The 23,007-nt window shown below is 42.5% G+C and overlaps 2 protein-coding genes and 1 long non-coding RNA gene across 14 annotated transcripts in view; 1 reads left to right on the forward strand and 2 right to left on the reverse strand.

The window, feature by feature from the left end:
* CHPT1 (choline phosphotransferase 1) overlaps positions 1–4,470 on the reverse strand; it is a 19,805-nt gene extending 15,335 nt beyond the window's left edge. Inside the window, exon 1 of one of the 3 annotated variants that reach the window (XM_081928388.1) lies at positions 4,226–4,470. In XM_081928388.1, the coding sequence (XP_081784514.1) occupies positions 4,226–4,441 (216 nt within the window). In that variant the 5' untranslated portion in view covers positions 4,442–4,470. Of the gene's footprint in view, positions 1–3,701; positions 4,190–4,225 lie in introns of those variants that run through there. The other 2 variants (XM_081928387.1, XM_081928386.1) reach the window with 2 other exon arrangements.
* A 380-nt stretch (positions 4,471–4,850) lies between these two features.
* On the forward strand, positions 4,851–7,749 carry LOC309379368. Its single transcript, XR_014172454.1, has 2 exons — positions 4,851–5,156; positions 6,390–7,749. It is a non-coding gene; the product is annotated as an uncharacterized lncRNA (long non-coding RNA).
* Positions 7,370–23,007, reverse strand: part of MYBPC1 (myosin binding protein C1) — a 96,118-nt gene continuing 80,480 nt past the window's right edge. For 7 of the 10 annotated variants that reach the window (XM_081928180.1, XM_081928184.1, XM_081928183.1 and 4 more), the window contains 5 exons: positions 20,762–20,901; positions 17,972–18,131; positions 16,288–16,424; positions 15,239–15,425; positions 7,370–8,077 (listed from right to left, as the gene is read on the reverse strand). In XM_081928180.1, coding sequence (XP_081784306.1) covers positions 7,986–8,077; positions 15,239–15,425; positions 16,288–16,424; positions 17,972–18,131; positions 20,762–20,901 — 716 coding nt within the window. In that variant the 3' untranslated portion in view covers positions 7,370–7,985. Of the gene's footprint in view, positions 8,078–11,076; positions 11,117–12,342; positions 12,402–15,238; positions 15,426–16,287; positions 16,425–17,971; positions 18,132–20,761; positions 20,902–23,007 lie in introns of all 10 variants that reach the window. The other 3 variants (XM_081928188.1, XM_081928181.1, XM_081928185.1) reach the window with 2 other exon arrangements.

Here is a 23,007-nt window from a genome sequence, read left to right on the forward strand (position 1 = left end):
GGAGGAATCATAGAATTCGAAGGAACCCCGAGGGTCATCTAATACAATCCCCTACAATTCAGGAATCTCAACACACGGCTCCCCATGTGATTTGAAACCATACAGGACCCTGCTTAGCTTTGCAAATGTGCTAGCAGTTTTATTGGTGCACCAGGGAATGTATTCACATTTTGGTGGGAAGGTAGTATTTTTATCAACAGCTCAACATTTGATTGGCTTTTTCAACACTCTAGTCCTGTATCTGGATGGTGTTGCGTACATAAATGTCCTGACAGTGTAGTGACTTAAGGGAGAGGAAGGAAAAACAAGCTGCCAATTTCTGTAACACTTTTGTCAAACGCTTCTGTTTGGTGACCTCTTCTAAACTCAGGTCTGTGTATAATTCTGAGCATAGTTAAAGCTTGGTGTAAACAACAACAGAAGTTGCACAAATAGCAGGTTCTTTTAAAAAAACATTGGTTGAATCTTTATCTGTCTCTTCCCCAGTTCCCATTTGTTGAGGAAGTAAAATGTTTAGGCGATTATATCCATTTGTCACCCACTGAATGTGACTGTTCCAAGCTAATTCTGGCCTCAAGGGGTGTTTCTGCATGTTTTTAATCCTGTGTAGACCAGACCAGACCAAGCAGAATATCATGATGCAAATGTTTACTGACAGGCTGTCTAGTCTTCAGAGCACTTCAGCCAACTGAGCACTAGCTAATCCTCCTAAAGACAGAAACTGAACTTCCCTTCTCTATTCACAAATAATAATATTCCCAATTCATATTTCTCCCACTCTTCTCACAGAACCATATCCAGCTAGTCCAACCCCCCTAGCTTGGTACAGGAAATATCTCCAGTAAGGAGCCCCCCAGGGAACAGGGACAATTGTTGAACTGCTTTTAATGTAAAGAAGGTTCTCCTATCTACATTTGACTTCAACTAGAAATGGAAGGCACAACCATTTTATCTTTTTACACAGAAGCAATGCCAACTGATTGTCAAGGTTGTAGCCTTCTCTTCCAGGGGGTGGCTGTGGTTGTTTATGCTGCAACAGAAGAAGAGTTTGGATTTGATATCCCGCCTTTCACTCCCTGTAAGGAGTCTCAAAGCGGCTAACATTCTCCTTTCCCTTCCTCCCCCACAACAAACACTCTGTGAGGTGAGTGGGGCTGAGAGACTTCAGAGAAGTGTGACTGGCCCAAGGTCACCCAGCAGCTGCATGTGGAGGAGCGGGGAATCGAACCCGGTTCCCCAGATTACGAGATACCGCTCTTAACCACTACACCACACTGGCTCTCAGACCCAAAAGTCTTATGGTGCCTTGAAGACTAGCAACCACGCTGAAAGGTTATACCACAATAAATCTGCTAGTCTTTATTGGTGCCATAAGACCCTTCTCATTTCAGCCACAATATTGTTCGTACTATATGCACAAAGTCTTTGATTGCGCCATTAGCAGTGCAATTCCTTACCCACCATCAGCTGAGTGTTGGGATTAGAGTTTCTCAGCAAGGAAAACAAGTTTGCTGCTGTTTGCAGCTTTTTATTTCTTTTTTGCACAACAGGGGGAATCAGCTTCCAGCAAGAAGCTTGGGGCGGGGCGTGTCCCAGAAAGGAGTTCCAGAAAGTTGGGGGATGGGGAGCAAGAGAACAGGAGAAACTAACTATTGGATAAGCACTGCGACAGCATATCCAGAAAGATTACTTTTAAATCAATAGATCAGGAAATACAAATTAAAAACTCACAAAATAGTACATACATGAGGTGAGGAGGAGTTGTGTCATTTGGCACTTGTGATGTTACAGGAACTCGCTGGCAAATATTAGTAGGAAGGGGCATCAGAAGTGTAGTTTCAGTAAACATTCCCCTCCACCCCATCAGTGATGTTAACAGAGAACCAGAGACACATTGTGGGAACTTTTGCAAATTGAGAGTCTACTTTCATCAGTGTGGCGCACTCTTCAGCAGGTACTCAAGATACTTGCACAGTGACATTCCACACAGTATGGTAGGCATGAAGAGTCCCCGTGATGCCCAGGAAACAGGCACATTAGCTTTTGGCACAAGAGCTCACTCTCTACAACTCAAGTACACAAATCACATTATCTGAGCAATTGCAGGGGGGCGATGGAGGAGTGAAGCTAGAGTTGAGCTGGATTTTATAGCATTTTTCTTTTCTCCACCCATCTCCCTAGAAAAAGTTGGCTTCTGTACAGAACTTCCTCAGAATACCTTCCTTTATTTTGGGTGGCTACTGACATTTCCATTCCCCACCCTCAAACACCCCAGAGCGATGCTTGGTCTAGGGCACTGTGGAAGATGCAAAATTCCAGCACTGTTGGTGCTGCTGCCACCTGCAGAGACTGCAGCACCAAACAAGTGGTGTCATTAGGAAAAAGCCATTCTCCTGATACTGCGAATTCTAGGCTCACCCCCAATTAACAGTTGGGATAATGACTCCTGCCACCTGAATAAATTTCGTGAAATGGTTCTTGTGCTCACAGATAGATAGGAGAATTTACAGAAGTCATTTACACATGGCTCCAGGTGTAAGGTCTCCAGAACAAGAACTGCTTTGAGGAAAGAGGTCTGGCTACCACCTAACAAGCAAGCATCTGCATTGATCTCATACCTACAACTCATCACACACAAAAGCTGTACTTTCCCCAACAAGTTTTGGACTATAACTCCAACCTGCCAAGGTCCAGAACTTCAGAAGAGCACCAAGTTGGTGAAGCCTACACTAAAATTTATTCATTCGTCTTCAATTAGGATCCTGCTCCACATCTGCTCCTTCTTTGGAGGTCTTTAAGCAGAGGCTTGACAACCATATGTCAGGAGTGCTCTGATGGTGTTTCCTGCTTGGCAGGGGGTTGGACTCGATGGCCCTTGTGGTCTCTTCCAACTCTATGATTCTATGATCTATCTCTGGGTGGTCTTTTTGTAAAAAAGGCATCCCACAATCCTGTAACCCCACCTCAGCTGTAGGCCTCTCTGACAGGGCTCCCCTGCAAACTAACTTACTTGGGGGAAAGCCCTCCATGTCTGGCCACAGCCAACAAGTTCTTGTCCTTTCTTTCAGAAAACTGAAAGCCCTTCTTGAATGAGGAGCACCCTGCGGCAGAGCTCATCCCCACTTTGGCCTCCTGTAAACAGATTCTGCAGGCTTGTGCATCCCCAGCCCTGTCTGGCCAGATCTTTGCCGTCGTCTGTGTGCCCTTAGCATCAAAGCCTCTCTCGAACCACTTCGAATTCCGCTTTATTTTGCCTTGCAAGATAAGGACGGGAAGGCGAATGTCGCGGCCCCTTGCAGACAGGCAGAAGTAGTTGTGCGCCATACACATCCATGGACGACACAAGCCCCCTTCCCACCTAGTCCTGAAATGGGCTTCACGCAACACACAACCAGGCGCCAGTCCTATCGACGCGGCAGGCTGCTTCCTCCTCCTCCGCCAGCCGCGCCGCGTTTCCTCACAACTCAGCGTCCCGAAGACTGCGCGTTTTGTTTTCCATTGGCAGCCGCGGTTCCAGGCTGCCGCGTCTCTCCCCAAGTCCAGCCCCTCCCGGCTCCCCAGCCAGGCCAGGCCCGCCCCTCTCCTCGGTCTTCGTCTCCCCACCGGTGGGGGGGGGGAGGGACGTTGCCTCCCCGGCCGCCGCTGAGGGGGCAGCCGAGGAGGCGAGTACCTGGCGAGGGCGCGCGGCGAGCTGCTCCTACCTCTTGCTGGGCGCTGGGGCAGTAGGCGATGAGCGCGAGCGTGGGGAGCAAGTTGAGGACGAGGCCGCCCAGGGTGATGGCGTTGGGAGCCAGCCAGACCGGCGTGCGCTCCACCAGCCAGGCCCAATAGCGCTGCAGCGGCGGCTCCAGCAGCGAGCGCCCGGACGCGTTGTAGCGGTGCTGCTCCAGGCGCCGCAGCTGCGCCGCGCTCAGAGGCTCCGGCAGCAGCAGCGCCATGGCGGCTCCCCAGCCGACGCCGCCCTGCTCTGGGACTCCCAGCGGCGACGGGGCAGGAGGAGCAGCCGGGCCGCCTCCCCTCGCCGGGGCGGGAACCGAAAGAGAGAGAGAGAGAGGGAAGGACTGTTTTCGCCCTTGCTCTGGCTGGAGGCGGCAGGAAGTCGCAGGCAGCGAAGCTGAGGCCGCCTCGTGCAGCCCTTTCGCAAGCCAAGAAGGAAACACCTGCCCTGAGCCCGGCTATTTATTTAACCCGCTGGCTTGTGAGGCGGCCGCGACCTGAGAGCTACCTTTACGCACGTGACGCCGCCGCCGCTCCAGGGCTCGCGCTTCCCCCGCGCGCCTCTCCCTACAGCAAAGGAAGCGGAGGCGAACTTGGAAGGGGAAGCCTGTTGCAGAAAAACACCTCCGCCCACCCCAAGGCGTCTTGTGCTACCTTGTGGCGCCAATCTGTGCGTGGTGGTTGCCTCTTTAATCAACCAAAGGTTGCTGAGGCAGAAGTCCATGGAGTTCAGTGGGGCTTGCTCTGTGGGAAACCGGTATAGAAGTGCAGCCTTTGTCCTAGTTGGACTTATTCCCAGATAAGAGGGAATAACTGGCGGAGAGTATTAATTCCTGACTGTTGATGGGAGATGGAGACCCACAACATATGGAGGGGCCACACATGTTTTCTCACAGCACACTACCCACCCTGGGAGTAAGATCCATTGGGCACCCCTAGCCTTAGGTCCAGTCGTGGACGACTCTGAGGTTGCGGCACTCATCTCACTTTACTGGCTGAGGGAGCCGGCGTACAGCTTCTGGGTCATGTGGCCAGCATGACTAAGCCGCTTCTGGCGAACCAGAGCAGTGCATGGAAACCACCGGAGCAGTACCTATTTATCTACTTGCGCTGTGTGCTTTCAAACTGCTAGGTGGGCAGGAGCTGGGACTGAGCAACAGGAGCTCACCCTGTCGTGGGGATTTGAACTGCCAACCTTCTGATCGGCAAGTCCTAGGCTCTGTGGTTTAACCCACAGCGCCACCCACATCCTACAATAGGGTTTATTTCTGGCTAAAGCCATGTATAGGTTTGTGTCATTGGGCACCAGGCCTATTCCTTTTGGAGGAATTTTCATGGAGTGCAGTGGAAGTTGATGTAAATTGCATTGCAGGACATTTGTTTAATATGCCATCCGTAATCCAAGTTGACAGTGGTTTACAGTATATAAACATGGATATGTATAACATAACAAACAAACAACAATACTTCATTCAGTTTAAAAGGCTGTAGATTGTTTAATCATCCAGAGGCCTGGTTATAGAAGAACATTTTCACGTGGCACCTAAAGATACGCAATGAAGGTGCCAGGCGAGCCTTCCTGGGGAGAGCATTCCATAAGTGGGGAGCCTCCACGGAAAAGGCCTGTTCTTGTGTTGTCACCCACTGGACAAGAAAGGCCCCAGGTGATGATCATGGGGGGTCAGTTCATATGGGGAGAGGTGGTCCTTGGAAGTATTATGGTCCTGAGCCATTTAAGGCTTTATAGTGCCAATTAAATGCTCGAACTGTCTTGCTCCACTGAGCAACCTGAACACTTAAGTTCTGCACCACAAGTTTCCAAACCATCTTCAGAGACAGCCCTATGTATAATGTGTTGCAGTAATCTAACTTAGAGCTTACCAGAGTATTTGATTTGGTAGAACTGGTAGAAGCTTTTATGATATAATACTTCTTGAAGTGTTGTCAGTTGATAGGATATATCCTGTCCCTTCTGCTATTTCATGGCTGTATGCAAAAAAATTTAGTGTGTTATTTTCAGTTGATTATTTCAAGGCCTGTTAGGTGTCTTGGAAGTCATTTAAAACTTTAAAGGTAGAATTTATTTATTTATTTTTTTAAAACACCATTTATTCTATTTCCTTATCTTAAATTATTCTGTTTCTCCCTTTAAATTTGCAAACAATAAATAAACAATAAATTAAAGGTACAATCAAATTAATAATTTATTTACTAGTTCTTAATCCTGTCATTTGTCCACTGAACTCAGGGTTCTTCTTTTCCCATTGTGCCCTTTCCCATTGCATCACAATAACCCTGTGAGGTGGGTTGTACTGAGCAATACTGTTTTGCTCAGGACCACCTCAGTAAGTTTCATGACCATGGGCTTGGTCTCCAAATTCCACATTTTGTGTTGCCTTGTTCGGAATAGGCACATCACAGAGGCTCAGTGGTATCTTTGCATGCAGAAGGTCCCAGGGTTCAATCCCCAGCATAGCCAGGCAGGGCTGGTAAAGAACCTTGTCTGAATCCCTACAGACCTGCTAGATATACCAGTGATCTGACTTAGTATATGGCAGCTTCCTATGTTCCTGTCCCACCTCTTGCATACTAAATGAACTTTTGCAAAATTAAAAAAACCATTTTCAAAATTAAAGTTAATTGCTGCTTGTTACCCAGCAACTGGTATTCAGTGGCATAATGCATCTTAAAATTGAACTTGCATATAGCCATAGCTATTAGTCACAGAGAGACCTATTTTCCAGATTGTGAAATGGCCTAATCCCCATTATAACCTTCTAAGCTATCGATCATCACAACATCTTGAAGAACGCATGTGGATTGGGTTATAAATTCATGGAGTCTATACGTGACTTGCATTGGAATGAGCTAACTGTACTGAAAGAAAATTTGCACAACATATTTTAAAGGTTTACTTGGGTGCATTGATGCAGGGAATATTTTCTGTGAACCATGTTCTCTGTGCACACAAATGCATTTCAGGTGGTGATTCTGGAGTTTTGAAGGATCTCTGTAGATTCTGAGTTATGCAACATTTGCCATAGAAATGCATATCTGAGGACACTGGGGAGCATTATCTGGAGACAAAGCTGACTGTGAACTAGCATTTGGGCATGCCAGGCTTTCCCAAATTCAGACCTAATTGATGGAACTGAGGTCTACTGAAGACACGTATGACAAGTTCATGATCCATTACAGGAGTCTCTGTAAAATTTCAGTTAACAAGCCAAGATTTAATGCATGGCTTTGGTTTCGCTGTGATGAAGGGCTGTGGTGCTTTGGGGCAGTGCACTGTTTTGTGAAGGCCAAATATAAAAAGTTATAATACAATACAAAATAAAAACCTCCTGCTGCATTCCCTAAACACACTTGTTAGTCCCAATGAACTCAGTGGGACTTCTGAGTAAAACTTATCAGGTTTGTACTATTCATAATGCAAGCAACTATTTTATTTCACAACTAACTGTTGGTGCTTGTGCTGTAATTTGCACACAGTGTTATTGTGCAACCACGTGAAAAACCTCTGAATGCAAGTTGTTTCTTGGCATCCCCATTTATAATCTGGTATCTGTCAATGCAGTTCGAGTAACAAAAGGCAGAACAGTAAAGGTAGACCAGTTTGTAGCAAACACAAACATCACAGATACTGAGCTAGCTCTTAAACACTTCAGCTTTATTGTACATTACATGAAACTTTTAGTAGCCAAGAGATTCACAAAGGAGTGAGCTGAACAGAAACCCTTCTAACTGAAGATACATTCCGCTGAAATAACTGTTAAATGCTGCAAATCACATGTGCCAAACAGTCCATTTTTAGCAGCCTAGGAAAGTGTTAGATCCATTATTTATCAAAAGAGGTATGTGTTTCAAGGCCTGACTGCACTGCCACTGGACCTAGCAGTACCTGCTTCTCACAAAAAAAAAAAAAATCTATCTAGCCATATAAAGTACAAACTTAAATATTAGCTCCCATGCGTATTGGCATAGCTTTTCCCCCCATTTCTTTGCTTTTCAGCATTAGAGAGCGAGAGAGAGAATAAAACAAACACTGATGTGGATCATTTAAACATGTGGGTAAGCTTCAACTTCAACATTTCAACTTGGAAAAAAAAAACAATCCATGCATGAATTTTCTTTTCAACAGCAGCAAGAGGGAAGGGGCAATGCAGCGGGCCATGCTGTGGGAGTGCCATGGTAGGAGTTAAACTGCTGCAGTGCTGGCTGCCAGTTTCCAGTGCAGTGGCGGAGAAACGCTGTGGCCAGGCTCTTTACTTTTCCTCAGGGTTGCATGCTTTCATATAGGAGTCAATTATATGTGGGGGCACCCCTTGCAATAGTAGTCTGAAGAATGAGACCCCACCTACGGACAAGGAGGAAGACAACAGTTAAAGCAATCAAGTGAACAGGTGCTTGCAAAAACTGAATTCCAGCTGTAAGTGTCCTGATATCCTACAGGCATTGACAGTGGGTGGTGGGTGGGTGGAGTGCAATAAGCTGAATCTGCTTCCAAGTAAACAAATTTAGGATTTGCAGTCTTGATGTTTCTCTGACTGCAGCATTATTTTTTTCTTCATGTAGGGTGAAATTGATCCCTTGGGAAGAGGGCCATCAAGGACTCATTGGCTCCATGTACAGTCAATGGAGACTTAGAACCAAATCAGAACCAGGGCAGACATCGCGTTTGCCATGGGAATGCTGCCAACAATGGGCTTGAAAATGACAAGCCATTGTTGGCCCCACTGTAAAGTCTGCAAGTACTCGTCAGGTGAGCTGGTGCCATCGTACTACAAGTCTCCACACCCTCTCTCAAGAGAACATGTATCGGTAATGGTGGCAAGAAGACTCAATGTAATGCAACTGATCCATGTGGCAAGTCCTTGTAACAGACCAGAGCACACATTATGATTCCCAGAGGGATGCAAAAGCAGATTCCCAGTGGTAATTCCTTCTCCTCTCAGTTCTTGTTGTAACCCACCCTGGGGTCCTTGAAGTGTGGAGCGTAAATAACCTATTGGTAGCATTATGGTTAGACATTAAATGTGTGGCGTCTTCTGTGTCTCTTCCTTGCATCTTCCAGCAGTTGAAATAGATGTGTGACATGACATCATTGCATTACGTCACCTGCCTTTTGACATCTAATGAAGTGCTGAATGCTGTCATGTCTTATCAATTACTTCCTTTCAATTATGCCACACCATGAAACATGAATCAGCCAAGTATAAGGTAACATTTTGTTCAGCCCTGAGAGCTGAGCAAATGGGTGCTTATGGTGAGATAGGTGATTGTTGCACAACTCTCAGCCCAACACCTATTTACTGCAGTCTGACTCAAACCACTTCAGTGGTTTTGCAGTGGCATGGGGAAAATGGGGGCAGTACCAAGTTGTGTGGAGGTGAAATAAGTTACAAAATGTAAAGCAGTTTCCCCAAACCACAGCACACTTGCTTATACGTGACATTAAAGTCAGCAGATCTTATTTTTCAGAAAACAGTATTTGGTACTGGTGTGCTAATATCAATTATTACACCTAGTAACAGTAATAGCATTTCCTTTGATGCTTTTTCAAGGTTTTAGGAATGTTCCAACTGAACACTTAAATCATTCTTTGGGGGTTTTTTTTGGTGGTGCTAAATCTGTGACCACAAAGAAATTAGGAAGCTGAATGCAAATCACTTTTGTGCTCACAGTTACAAATTAGAGAATAATATCTTTGCCCATCCTTAGTGCTAGTCAAAATGAGAACATTGCCTTCTTAGAAAGGGCTACTGTAGCTAAGGAGCCTTTGTGCAGAAGATTCTTCCAATGATTTGTCATTAGACCAAGAGAAAATAGGACCTGTTTGTGGGGTAGCACAGTTGGAGATTCCACATGGTTCCTCAACATGTTACTGCAGCAATGTCTGCATGCAGGAAAACATGTGGGAAGGGATAATGATGTGATTAATTCCTGTGTTAGCCCCAACTAACTGGAGTGATGCTATCCACCCATTTTATAGGCTCTGGTGTGAGATGGAGCAACAGGAACCAGGAAACCCACCACTCCAGTAAAAACAGGTCAACAACCCATTGGTGCATTACAACGCAATAGGCCACATGTCCTTTCCATTGAGTTAATTAGCAATGTTGTGGCCAATCTTCTTTTGGGTACCTTTTTGATTACCCAGGGTGTCTTCTGGGTAATCTGAGGGTAAGGTATGCTGTAGATTCATGAAGCAAAAAAGTTTTGTGTGTACAGCCCCTTCATTACCCTAGTTGAAGTACAAACTCTCAATAGTAGTTCCCTTAGCGCAGTGATGGCCAAACTTGGCCCTCCAGCTGTTTTGGGACTACAACTCCCATCATCCCTAGCTAACAGGACCAGTGGTCAGGGATGATGGGAATTGTAGTCCCAAAACAGCTGGAGGGCCAAGTTTGGCCATCACTGCTTAGTGTCCTGAGGCTCATTAAGGAGAGGGGGAAAACCCAAGAACCCCTACTATAAGTGTCCTAGAATTGCCACCAATTCTGGCAGTACGCGAGGAGTAAGCATGGCCTCTAATAACCGAAAACTTACCTTCTGATGCATTTCAGATTCATGGCATAAACCTAAAGCACCAGGACTTTCCGAAGATGAACTTACCAATTGCTTCCAGTAAGTTTCAGCTCTACAGAGTCATGTTTTACCACTGACCCTTAGGGAGGAAGCTTTTTCCACATTCAACCAAATGAAATTGCAAGTTGCATTTCTGTGCAATCTCCCATATCCAGCTGAAACTGCATTATTTGGATTGTCTTGACTCAAAATAATTAAGGCATGCCACTGAAGGATTTTGGGTTGGTTTGTTTTTTTTTTTAAAAAAGGCTATGCTTTCCTAATCTTCAGTGAATAGAGAAGACAAGACACACACTTTAAAAAAAACTGGCATGCTTTTAAAGCATTCTTTAAAGTCACTGTAGTGTAATTCTTTCAAGTAAAATTAGGTTTGGTATAAATAGCGTCATTTCTTTAGGCCGCTGAACCTTGAGGCCAATTACTAGCTTTAAGTGCTAGAGTGCTTGGATAAATGGCTTGCTTTTTATGTAAAGTAAGCTGTTAACATGGCTCAGGCTTTGTTGCGTCCTGCTGAAGTTTTTATATCTGCATATGCTGTTAGTAAGTGGTTGCGTCACTGCAGGGAGTTGCTATCACAAGCATTTATTGGACAGATCTAGCGAAAGTTGTTAAGAGCACAGTGATATAAAAGTCAGTCTATTACAATATTGATTCTACAACCCCATTTTCATTAAATGACATAATGAAAATTATGCCATACGGTGGAAGGCTTTGTATGACGTAACAACAGACATAAGCTTCATATGCAGGGACCATATGAAAGCTTACCTTAGATGACACTATACATTCAAAAATCCTTACTGTGTAACTAAGGGAGAGAGAGAGAGAGAAGTTGTAAGCACTTAACTTGCTAAACACAAAAGTACAGAACTTGTTGAGTGAAATTATGTTCGCAACTATGATAAGATGACGTTTTAATCCTTAGTCATGTAAAAGATGTAAGAGAAAGAGAGGAAAGCAAATGGAGTGTCAAAATAGGCAGGGATCTAGCACTACTTCAACATTAACTATTAATATGTGAAGGTTTATTAATTGTGCACAAACATAAATGATTGGCAGCTAATATAGAAGACACAATGGAGCCAATCAGATTGTGACACTAAAACTAAACAAGGTCAAATAAAACTAAACTAGATCACAGACATATATATATCCAGGATGTTTATCAGTACAGGAAAAAACCACACATGTAGTATTGAACTATTGATATATATATGTATGTATGTATAAGCATAGGTTGAAACTCTTAACAGGCAAAATTATCAAGTTTTGTGTACATAAAAAGTTGCACAATTTATGATGCAATCTTATACACGCTTACCTGGGAATAAGTCCCAGTGAACAAAGTAGGATTTACTCCCAAGTAAACATGCACAGGATTGCACTGCATATCCTAGTTACCTTTGTAAGTAATGCATATATCTCTTAAGAAACAGTGTTTATTCTACATGTGTTTGGGGAATGGTAAGAAGGGAAATATCCAAACTAGGTAGAATGGTTAGTATACAGGTTGCTATTTGCTATATAAGATTAACAGAACAATCCTATGCATATTTTCTCAGAAGCAAGTTCCACTGTGCTCAGTGGACTTAATTTCCAGGTAAGTGTGCATAGGATTGCAGCCTTAGTTTTGGAACTAATTATGTACAGTCATTTCATAATGTTTTTCTGCTCATTAAAAAAATTATAGGATTATAGGTAGCTCTTCCAGGCTATCTGAATGTTAAAATTAACTGCATAAACACACTTCTTTGATGTATGCTAGCTGCTGATACATAAGCAAAAATAGTTACTTTAAGACATGAGTACAGATGAAACAGAAGTTCTCACCTAAGGTCTTCATAATCTGGATGTTAGTACCTAGAGTCTTGATGAATTTGGCCTTTTTTTGCTCATGCCATATCCAGTATGCCATGAACAACTATATAATCTAAGAGCAAAGATGAAATGCACACTTTTCATGCAAACACATTTTATATAGGAAGAAAGGAATGGAATGGAAGGTAATGCCCAGGGGAATATGATTTCAGAAACCTGTTTCTGCCCCGCCGAGAAGATTGGTTCACCTGGGGTAATTACGCCATGATATATCACTGCAGAATTAGAATATTTGTACCAATATTTATTCTCATTTGAAATTATTTTGCATAAATGTTTAACAGTGTCAAGCTTGTTTTATTTTCAATTGGTAAACACCAGTTTTCAGTAGTTTTTAATTGACAAAGGAAACAAAAACCTGGACACATATCATGATTAAAAAAAAAACAATTAAAGACTTGTCTGCACTAGTCTTTTTTCATAGAATTTAACCTCATCAGACAGGCATCATTAAGACCTAGCTCCCAGCAGCTTGCTCCCTTCTGCGCTTCAGATGGGGACAGTGGGAACTTCAGTGCCAATTCAGGGGAGACCACTGAGCAGAGGAAGCATTAAGCAGGAATGCTTCTTATGCTACGCCTATGGTAGCTGTATGGTAGTTTGCAAATAATCTTGAATTGCAGCTGGTGCAGATAAGCTTCAACAATAAATAACGTGCCCTTTCGGAATCATAAAAAAGATATACTGAGCAGCAGAAGAGGTGGTGACTTAGTAGTTCTTTCAGAATTGGGGGCAAGTAATTTTTTAAAAACACACCAAAATGGTAATGAGTAGTTGTCCTTTTTAAGGATGATGGATAATGATGGATTTTAGTTTTGTTGCAGCTCATTATTTTCAGACCCACTGAAGTCAATTACGTGGGTCTGAAAATCAATTCCAATTATTGGCTTCAGTGGATATGAATTGAACTTTTTAGTTCTGAGTACCAAACTAGATATGACATGGGAAATCCAAAAGGAATGCTGTCCTTGGACATGTTCATAGCAACCTGGGAGCTGATTCAGACTGGGACTGTGGCATTGGGGAAGGAAGTGTTCCCTAATGCCATTCACCCAAACTAAAACTGATCCTTTCTAAATCTGCTGCATGCTGCGTGGGGCAAATGGGAGTTCAAATGAAGCTGCCCATCAGCAGAGTAAAAATGCTTCTCCAAAAAGTTTGAAGCAAAGTGGAAACAAATACAAAACTGGAATCTTCTTACAGTGGCGTAGCGTGGGTTGTCAGCACCCGGGGCAAGGCAAGTAATTTGCGCCTCCTAACCCGTGGATTTGCGCCCCCTAACCTAACCCCCAGATGTTGTGCCCGGTGCGGCCGGCCCCCCCCTGCACCCCCCACGCTACGCCACTGTCTTCTTACAATGCCGTAGAAGTCCAGCAAATAAATTAAAAGTTCTGCTTCAGTCCCTGCAATACTTGGTTACATTCTTGCAATTGCTAATCTCTATACACACAACTAAAAAGAGCAGCTAGAGCCTAATGCTAGAACCAAACCTTTCTTAACAGGGACCAGCACTATTCATTTCAACTGGAGAGTGCAGCAGATCCAATTATCCACTCAACTGAAATGCAAATTTATGGCTATGCATATATCCAACCCCCACTGAAATGAATGGGGCAGCCTGTATGGGGAGAATACTACCTTGTACAAAAGCATTTGATTCCAGCATCAGTGTACTGCTTGAAACACCTAAATGTTCTTAGGATAAGCAACTAAATGGATGTAAACATTGTTGACTTTGTGACTTGGTTATGAGGAAAGTATGAGCTACAAGCTCAACCAGTTTAGCAGGAAGGAAGTCTGCTGAACTGTTCTAAGGATGGATTATCAATCAGCTGGTTAAGTAAGGGGTGTTTGACTTGAGTTAATAAAACAGTATCAGGTACCAAATTTTGTGGGTAGGGAGTAGGGAAAGGGAAATAAACACAAGTCTGGGATGGGATATTCGCAATAAAAGGGATTTCTTTTCCAGCTGTGAAGCAAAATGAAATGCATGCTTTCAGTGTGAAGATGTTTAGCTTTTCCATCTCTGGAAGTTAAAACAGAATTTTATGGCTTGGGATGTAGTAAAAAAAACTGTTATACATGGAAGGACTCATGGATGGAAAAGCTGTGAATATGAACATTTTAGAGCCATTTTTACCACAATGTATGAGTCACTGGTGGCATAGAAATCGTTGTGGCTTAAAAAAAAAAACAGTGGCATTTTTATCCTGGATTGTGAGTAATGTAATTACAGATTGAGTTTCTGCAGCAGTGTGAGATTTATAACTGGAAAGCTTATGCTTTATAATGAAAGATTAGTCCAACCTGACCTTTTAGGCTTGAAAATAAACGAAATGGCTTTTCTATAGCTAATTGTTTCTCATGTGGCGAACAGTGAGCTCTGCCTGGGATGATGTCATTGCTTCTATGTGGACAACAGACTAAAAAAGAGTCAAGAAATAGGACTATCCTAATGCTCAATTCTATATAAGCACGGACATTTTGTGGGACCTCTGTCCTGTTTTGAGTTGGGCAAGATAACTAATAAATTACACAAACAGTTAATCAAAGTCCAGAACAAACAGAAATGCAATATACCAATAAAACTTTAAATCAATTGAAAGAGAAACATATGGAGATCCAATCACATATCATCCTTGTATACTCCCTATAACGTTCTTGAGATGTATTATTGACATTCAAAAATATTTCACCAACATCTTGGTATTGTTTTCTTTGTGTGTGTGTGCTTTAAGTGGTTTTACAACTTCTTTTCTACTTCAATTGTTGTTGTTTACTTGTTTAATGTAGGACACCCAGAGACCTTTCAGTTATGGGGTGGCCTACAAATGACACAAGTAAATAAATAAATGGTCAATAAATCAACTGCTCCCTCATAATAGTCTATCACCATTTCACTCATTAAATTTACTCCTCCAAACTAAACAACAACAAATAGCAAAATGTAGCTCTCTGCTATGATCACAAACGTTAAGAAAGTAGGCCTCATGACCTGATCTATATTTCTCTCCCCTCAGAAACAATTCTGGGCTCATTGAGACAACCTTACCTTTAACTTCCAATTTGCATTCAACTTCTGCCTCACCCAGACTGTTGACAGCCTTGCAAGTGTATGTGCCACCATCAAAGGGGCTGGGCTTGCGGATCTCCAAGGTACAAACTCCCTGGTTACCAAACATTCTGTACCGGGGGTCATTCATGATAACTATTTTGTTCTTCATCCATGTTATCTTGGGCTGTAGTTAAAAAACAGCAACAAGACGTAGTTCAAAACAAAGCACAAGTTACATTTCCTTTTGTGGTTTTATATCAGTTAGGTTAGGTTTTATATTAGTTAGTTGGGTTTGTGGAGTGGGACACCTGTTTGGATTGTTTTTACTGTTGTTTCCTAAATTCTATAGTTAGGTGTGAAGATTCTGAGGAAAGTCCAATGCAGGTTCCTTTACCTCTCAAAACCAACATCCCCAATAGACTTATTAGCCAATTTAAAGAAAACAGTGTCCATTAAGGTGAGCATATCTATAGAAAAAGAAAAAGGTGTGTTTGAAGTTCCCAATATTTTGCTCACCGTGCTCTCCCAATTCCCCCAAAGTAACAGGGAAATGAGACATGTGCTTAATTTCTGAGTCTCAAGCTGCCAGGAAAGCTTCAGGAGGAGTAAACATTTGGCAACTGTAAGTAGCTCAAGTATGTAGTTAGGAAAGAATTAAGTAGTATGAGAGGGCCTTCTCGGTGGCTGCTCCCAGAATGTGGAAGTCCCTTCCAGGGGATGCTAGGCTGCTCCCCTCTTTGCTTTGATTTCACTGGCAGGCAAAGACTTTTTTGCACAGAAAGGCCTTGGCCATTAACTGGCTATTGTGGCAGGGTCTGCTGCGACTGGGTGTTGGACTTGTGTTTTGGTGCTTTTGAATGATTTTGAGTGGTTTTTTTAGTACCGTTTTAATTGGGTTACTTATTGTTTTTCAATATTTATATTTATTGTGCATTTTTAGCTGTATCTATTTTGATCTATGCTGTGAGCAGCCTTGGGTCGTTCACTGGGAGAAAGGCGGGTATAAATAAAATGAATGAACAAATAAGTTCAGCACGATAGCTTACCTTGGGATTTCCTCTGACGCTGCAGTTCAAAGTTGCATTGTAACCAGACACAGCATATGTATTAACTAAAGGCTGGGTAAACATTGGTGGTTCATTGAAATTGAAGTCCTCATAAACTGGGTTTTTGTAGACTTTCCCTGTAAAACAAAAGTTCAGGAACTGCTAGAAAAATAGTATTTTGTATTGTTTTAGCCATACTGTGTGACTGATACTGTTCCTTTTAACAGGTATGTAGAGTTATAAGAGCAGGCCTAGCATGTGACACACATCAACACTAAATCAAAAGAGAATTAACACAGGCTGCTTTATAGGAATACTGGAATCATTGCCACGAAATACTGTTTACATCTTAACAACCCTGTTTGGAACCTTCACTCTGCTTACCACAACCAACTATGATATTCTATCCTTTATACTATTAGAATCCCTCTTCTACATCCCATTTCTACACTGCCTCCATGTTTTCCTTCTTCCCTGTCCACAGGTGCTGAAGTTGAACTAAACAGCAAGTGTGTGGATGAGGTGGCACCTTAGCAGCTCATTAATTACTACAGCTTTCACCATCCTGGTGCTACAACCTGAGGGTGAGCTCCAAGACTGAGTGAAAAGTATGGCTTGCTAGATCAGACCAATGGTGTATCTAATCTAGCATTGTGTTCCACAGGGGCCAAGCAGATAGATGCTTATGGAAAGCCCACAAACAAATCAGGAGGCCTGGAGTGTACTCTTACTATTTCCGTTGTTTGCTACGCCTGATAGTGTAGCCATTCAGAATCCTCAGTTTGCTCAAAGCAGAATACCTTTCATGGAAAGAAGTGGGATGTGCCAGTTCTGCAATAAAGCAAGAGCTGGCCAAATCTCCCTTGTAAAGCAGACACGGGTTAAGTCTTCCTTATGTTCTCAAAATAGGATAGTAAGTAGTTTATGGGCTTTGGGAACAATATGGCTTTGGCATAATATGCAGTGACAGGACACATTCGACTTTTCTGACCATCTTCCTCTTTCCTCAAAACTAGGTTGGGGTGTGTGTGTGTCTGTGTGTGTCTGTGTGTGTGTGCGCGCGCGCTTTAGAAGCAGTCTGAATATTGCATTGTTTAGACAGGCCTTTGCAATATGTTTTTCTCTTTTTAAATATACTTATTGACGTTCTATTGATGTTTATATGGATGCTTCTGCTGATTTTATCATAACTTCGTATGCTGTATACCACCTTGATATACATTTAGGAAAGTGAGGTTTTTAAATACTTAAATAAACAAACAAAGAAATACATACATCAGCCTGAATGGAATGTGATTGCTGTAAGCCAATTATGTGAACTGGCTCTCAGCACAAACTCGACAGCATTCCTGCAATGAACTGAATGAGTAAATCCACACTATGAGCACTTGGTTGTGCACTGTGCAGAATGGGAAAACCAGACCACTACACATTCAGGCCAGCTGAAATTTTGTTTCAGCATTATATTGAAGGTAAAAACAAAATTCCCATTGATTCTGGTGAGTGAGTAAGATAAATTCATAAGATAAATTCATCTTATGTGAATTTATCATCCAAGTAACTTGAGCAAACAAGTGGCTTTTCCTCTCTCAAAGACAAATAGATTATGCATCAACTCCAAGAAATGAGTGCTCTGTGTTGTATTCTATTTCACTGTCATAGTTTTAGAGTTAATCTAGCTAACCATCCTTGGCAATCACTGCGCTCTCTGTTGTCCTTGTTGCATCCTCACTGAGGCCACACATATTTTCAGCAAAGATCCGGAAGAAATACTCATTCCCAATGATAAGTTCAGTAATGGTAGCGCTGGTCCGGTGGTAGTGTTCAATGACGGTGAACCATTCCTGCAAGATACAAGGTCAGGTTAAATTGCTATGAACAACTCAATCCCGTGATTATCAACTTACTTATAAGCCCACTGAGTTCAGTGAGACTTACTTCCAGGGAAGCATGCATAGGACTTGCTTCCATTATTAAGCAAACTGACATTTCATAAATGGGTCCCCTGGGAAGACAACCAAGAGATCAAATGTTAAGGGAAGTAAGAAAGTTCATCAAAAAGCCCAAGCTCAGAATAGGTGAAACAGAAATAAAGATATCCATTTAGTTCTATAAGTAGCAGCTGCTTATGTAACAAAAACAGCAACCATATACAGTGGTACCTCCGGTTACATACGCTTCAGGTTACAGACTCCGCTAACCCAGAAATAGTACCTCGGGTTAAGAACTTTGCTTCAGGATGAGAACAGAAATCGTGCTCTGGTGGCACGGTGGCAGCAGGAGGCCCCATTAGCTAAAGTGGTGCTTCAGGTTAAGAACATTTTCAGGTTAAGAACGGACCTCCGGAACGAATTAAGTTATTAACCCGAGGTACCACTGTACCATATGCCATAACCATTTCATAGGTTTTCCAAAGTACCCAATTACGGCAACTGATACGCTTTTTGAATAGCTGTACTATTTTGATGAAGCTGTGCTTCATGAAATGTGAAGTAAGAAATCCTTTACTTACTTACTTACTTACTTACTTACTTACTTACTTACATATAGTTTGCAGTAAAATATGATTAGAAAGTGAATTTTGTAATTGGCACATTCACTTTAGTACTCCAGATGATCATTCTAGGAAAAGCAATATGCTGAAATTTGAGTTTTCTGAACTTAGGGTTGGGGAACAGGGCAAAGTTCACTTTGTTTGTTGATTGCTAAAGTGCACCACAGATAAGAAAGGCAGAGACTGGAGTCGGGGGTGGGTGGGTGCAAAACCCTTCCCATTGCAAGGAGTTGTGTCCACATTACTTAGTTTGCTTGCTTTTTCTTATTTACACTTATAGATTGCCCTTTAAACCCTGTGATCCCAGAGCAGTGAACACACACGATGAAACCATGGAAAAATTCATTTAAACATAGTCAAAACATTGCATTGCATAAAATCAACAAAGCAGTTCAGCAGTAAACTTGAGAATCAGCATGGCCACTCACAGACCTCTTCCAAATTATTATTTATTGTATTTGTTAGTAGGTCCCCCCCACCCCCACTGAGAACTGACCCCAAAGATCTTAAAAGTATTACAAACATTAAAACTAAGTATACAAACCAAAATAAAATGAAAAGCTTAGAAGCACAGCCTATGTGTTATATATCTATATACAGTGGTACCTCTAGTTAAGAACTTAATTCGTCCTGGAGGTCCGTTCTTAACCTGGAACTGTTCTTAACCTGAGGTACCACTTTAGCTAATGGGGCATCCCGCTGCCACCGCGTGATTTCTGTTCTCATCCTGAAGTAAAGTTCTTAACCTGAGGTACTATTTCTGGGTTAGCAGAATCTGTAACCTGAAGCGTCTGTAACCTGAAGCGTCTGTAACCCAAGGTGCCACTGTATAGACATATTCACATGTGCAGACCTAATTCAATCTGCAGTCTGAGGCTCCTTCGTCTTGCCTGTCTTTGCTCCACCCTCTTCATACCTCTTTGGATCCTGGGAAACTAGTGGGGAGAAGCTTCTGCCTCTAATTCTGAACTGCTCCCTGCCACAGCCTTTCCTGTTCACGAAACCCTGTTATCTCTTCAGCTTCTGACAACTCCTCCTCCCAGTTTTCTCCCTATGACCACTCATCGTCATCCCACCACCAATGCCCGGGCTCTGAGCCTTCTTACTTTGGGAGTTCCCTTGGGGGTTTCCCAGCTGGTACCTCCCATCATTGCTTTGCATGCAGCCAGTCCATGACATCCAGGGGGTCACCATTAAAAAGGCACATTCTTGTGTTGCCACTCTCTGCACTTCCCTCATAGGGGGCACACAGAGAAGGTTGTCACATGATGACTGCAGGGTGTAGGGTGGTTTATGCCTGGGTGAGTATATTATATAGCTGGCTTAGAATAGTTATCCACCTTAAAGCAGCAATGTTGTTAATGGAAGATTAAATCCATCCAAGAATACTTTATTGAGTACAGCATGCAAAGCACACTTCAAAAGACTCTTGTTCAGCTTGGCAGAGAAGTAACAGCAATGCAAACAGTATAAAGTTCACAACAGTCACAGCAACTGGGACCAGGGCAGGAGAGGACTGGGCTTTGTTTCATTTACTTATTTAGTAAAAAATGTATTAACTGCTTTACTCCTCAAGTCAACTGAAGAGAACACAGTGGGGGGAAACCATCTAAACATTAGCAACAGGTCCAGAGTGCAAAATTACTTAACAGCACTGCTGATTTTGAAGTTAATAGGCAGCAGAGAAAAATATCCAATGGCCTTACGAAGTAAGGGATTTTCCTGGCTATAAATATGACAGGTGCTGGTCAAATTTGTTGTAAAGTCCTTTGTAGCAGCAGCAGCAGCAGCAGCTGAAAAGGCAGCTTGTATCTTGTATCACAAAAGAACACAACATCCACAAGAAGTAGCAACCTTTCCAAACAACCTTGCACATAAAAATCTCATCCTAAGATTTGCTGGGTCAAAAAGTCTACTTACCATGCTTTTTTTGTCAGCTTTTTGAATTGTGTACCCAGTTATGTTTGCATTGCCATCATCCTTGGGCGGCTGCCATTCCAAAGCAACATTCTCTCCCCAGACATCTGCAATTTTTACAATTTGTGGTGGGCCTGGACGATCTGTGGCAATAAAGTAGCACCATCAATAGTTCACACTTTTCTGCAGCAACAATATGCTCAATTTGCTTAAGTGTTTAACAAACCATGAGTTAACCACAAACTGATGAGCAGGGGCTAAATCTTCAGTTTGGTTTTACACTGCTGTTCACTGCTGGAAACAGAGTTGCTCAGCCAACACAGAATTTAAGCTTGCACTAGCATCCATTAGATGATGTCATGAATTATGTTGCACATGGTTTGAGGGAAATGGCTTCGTGGGCCAATTTGAACCTCCGGGAGGCCAAAAGTGGCCACAGGCCAAATTGTCCCCATCTCTAATTTAAAAGATGTATTTCCTGTCTCCTCATCAAGTGATCCCCCAAGTGGCGTACATATTATAACAATACAGAACAAAATAATTAACTTGTCTCCCTTGGAAGTGGGGTGACCAACAGAGAGCTGTGGAGATATTACATTCCTATTGTCTTAAGGGGCCTACTGTGAGCCCAGACACCATAGGCTAATTCCCCTGCAGGAAGCCTGCTTCCAGGCAGAACTGGCTTGTAGTTGTGGGGATTATTGTGTGATCGGATAAAATGCAGCTTCTGACTTGCCTCTCAGTAGCGGAGAAGCCAAGAGAGATGCTGGGGTGGGTGACATTAACACTTATTTCCAGCTCTCTGGTGTTCCTGCTGCTGTCTTTGCAGGGCTTACAGTGAGCCCAGGGAAAAATAGATCCTCTCTCCAGAAAGCATGTTTGAACTCAGTGGGCCTTAACTTCTGTGCAAATTTCCATAGGGCCGGCTGTTATTCACTTACAGAAACTGAGTTTCTAGTTTTACTGAAACAAATGGAACTACAGACTGATTCATATAACTGCCGGGCTGGTCCCTCACTCCAGCGGTAACATCTGTATTCTAATGACCACATGCGTCAGGTGGATGATGCCAGCACTGAGGGCAGAGGTAGCACAATATCTACCCAAATTGTGTGGTTTGGGGTTTCAAGAGGTTACCTCTGCAGCATAGGTTCTGATCACCTGGAAATATCAACCACACTAATTTGATAATAATATATGTCCCATTACTCCCCCAATTGCACACTTAGGTGATGAGTATAGGGAGAAATTGAGAAACTAGAGGGATGTATCGTGCTTGGGGAGACCTGAGGCTTGTATAGGTACAAAATGTATTTAAAAACAACTCAAGGGCTAATAATAATAATAATAGCTCAATGAAGAGTGAGCATGACCAGTAGCCACTGAACGTTAAGTATCAAAGGTGTGTAAGTAATAATGGAGCATTCTGGAGAATATCATGATTAGCTTGCTAAAACACTGAACACTCTGATTAGAAGATGAGGATAAACTGTATCATTTTCTTGCAGGTTTTACTTGTATCAACTTAAATGTCAGTATCACATTTAAAAACTTCAAATATAAGAGTTAAGATACTTCAGCAAAGAATGAATGGCTGACATTCTCTAAATATTTTTTGAAAAAGAGCAGATTTCAGAAACATCAGCATGTGTATCCTCAAACCATCTAACTTTCTCAAAGGCATATTTGTGAGAATCTATTCTTCATTGTGATAATAAGGAAAACCTTCCAGATTCACACAGAAACTAGGTCAGGTCCAATCACAGCAGGAAGATTAACAGTTACATTACTCCCTCGAGCCACTAGATTATCCTAGTTGGTTTCTACTGTACTGACTTAAAAACAATAACAACAACTAGTACAATCCCTAAATTTAATTTCTAGCTTTGCTCATAAAAAGTCTGCCAAGTTTCTTTCTGTGTTCCCTCTAACAAAGGAATCTGTGTGTTTCGCTTAAAGCTGGAGAGAGATCTGGGTAACTCTTGGATTTTATATTTGGATAGAACCTAATCCAGCTGAGTTTGCAATTCATTCCCTCTTAAGACTGTGACCAAATTCAGACGTGGTTACAACATCAAACCAGCTTTTTCCCTGTCCCATTTACCCCTGCCTTCTTAAACTTCTATCCTGAAGAACAATGCTAGAGAGCTCAAAAGCATGATCATTCTTGTGACATTTTGGTTTGCTCTAACGAAAGGATTACTCTATTATGGATTTGGAGCTTTAATGGAACAACACAGTTCCTTTTG

The sequence above is a fragment of the Podarcis melisellensis genome, assembly GCF_964234715.1.
Source record: "Podarcis melisellensis genome assembly, chromosome: 10".
Classification (NCBI taxonomy): domain Eukaryota; kingdom Metazoa; phylum Chordata; class Lepidosauria; order Squamata; family Lacertidae; genus Podarcis; species Podarcis melisellensis.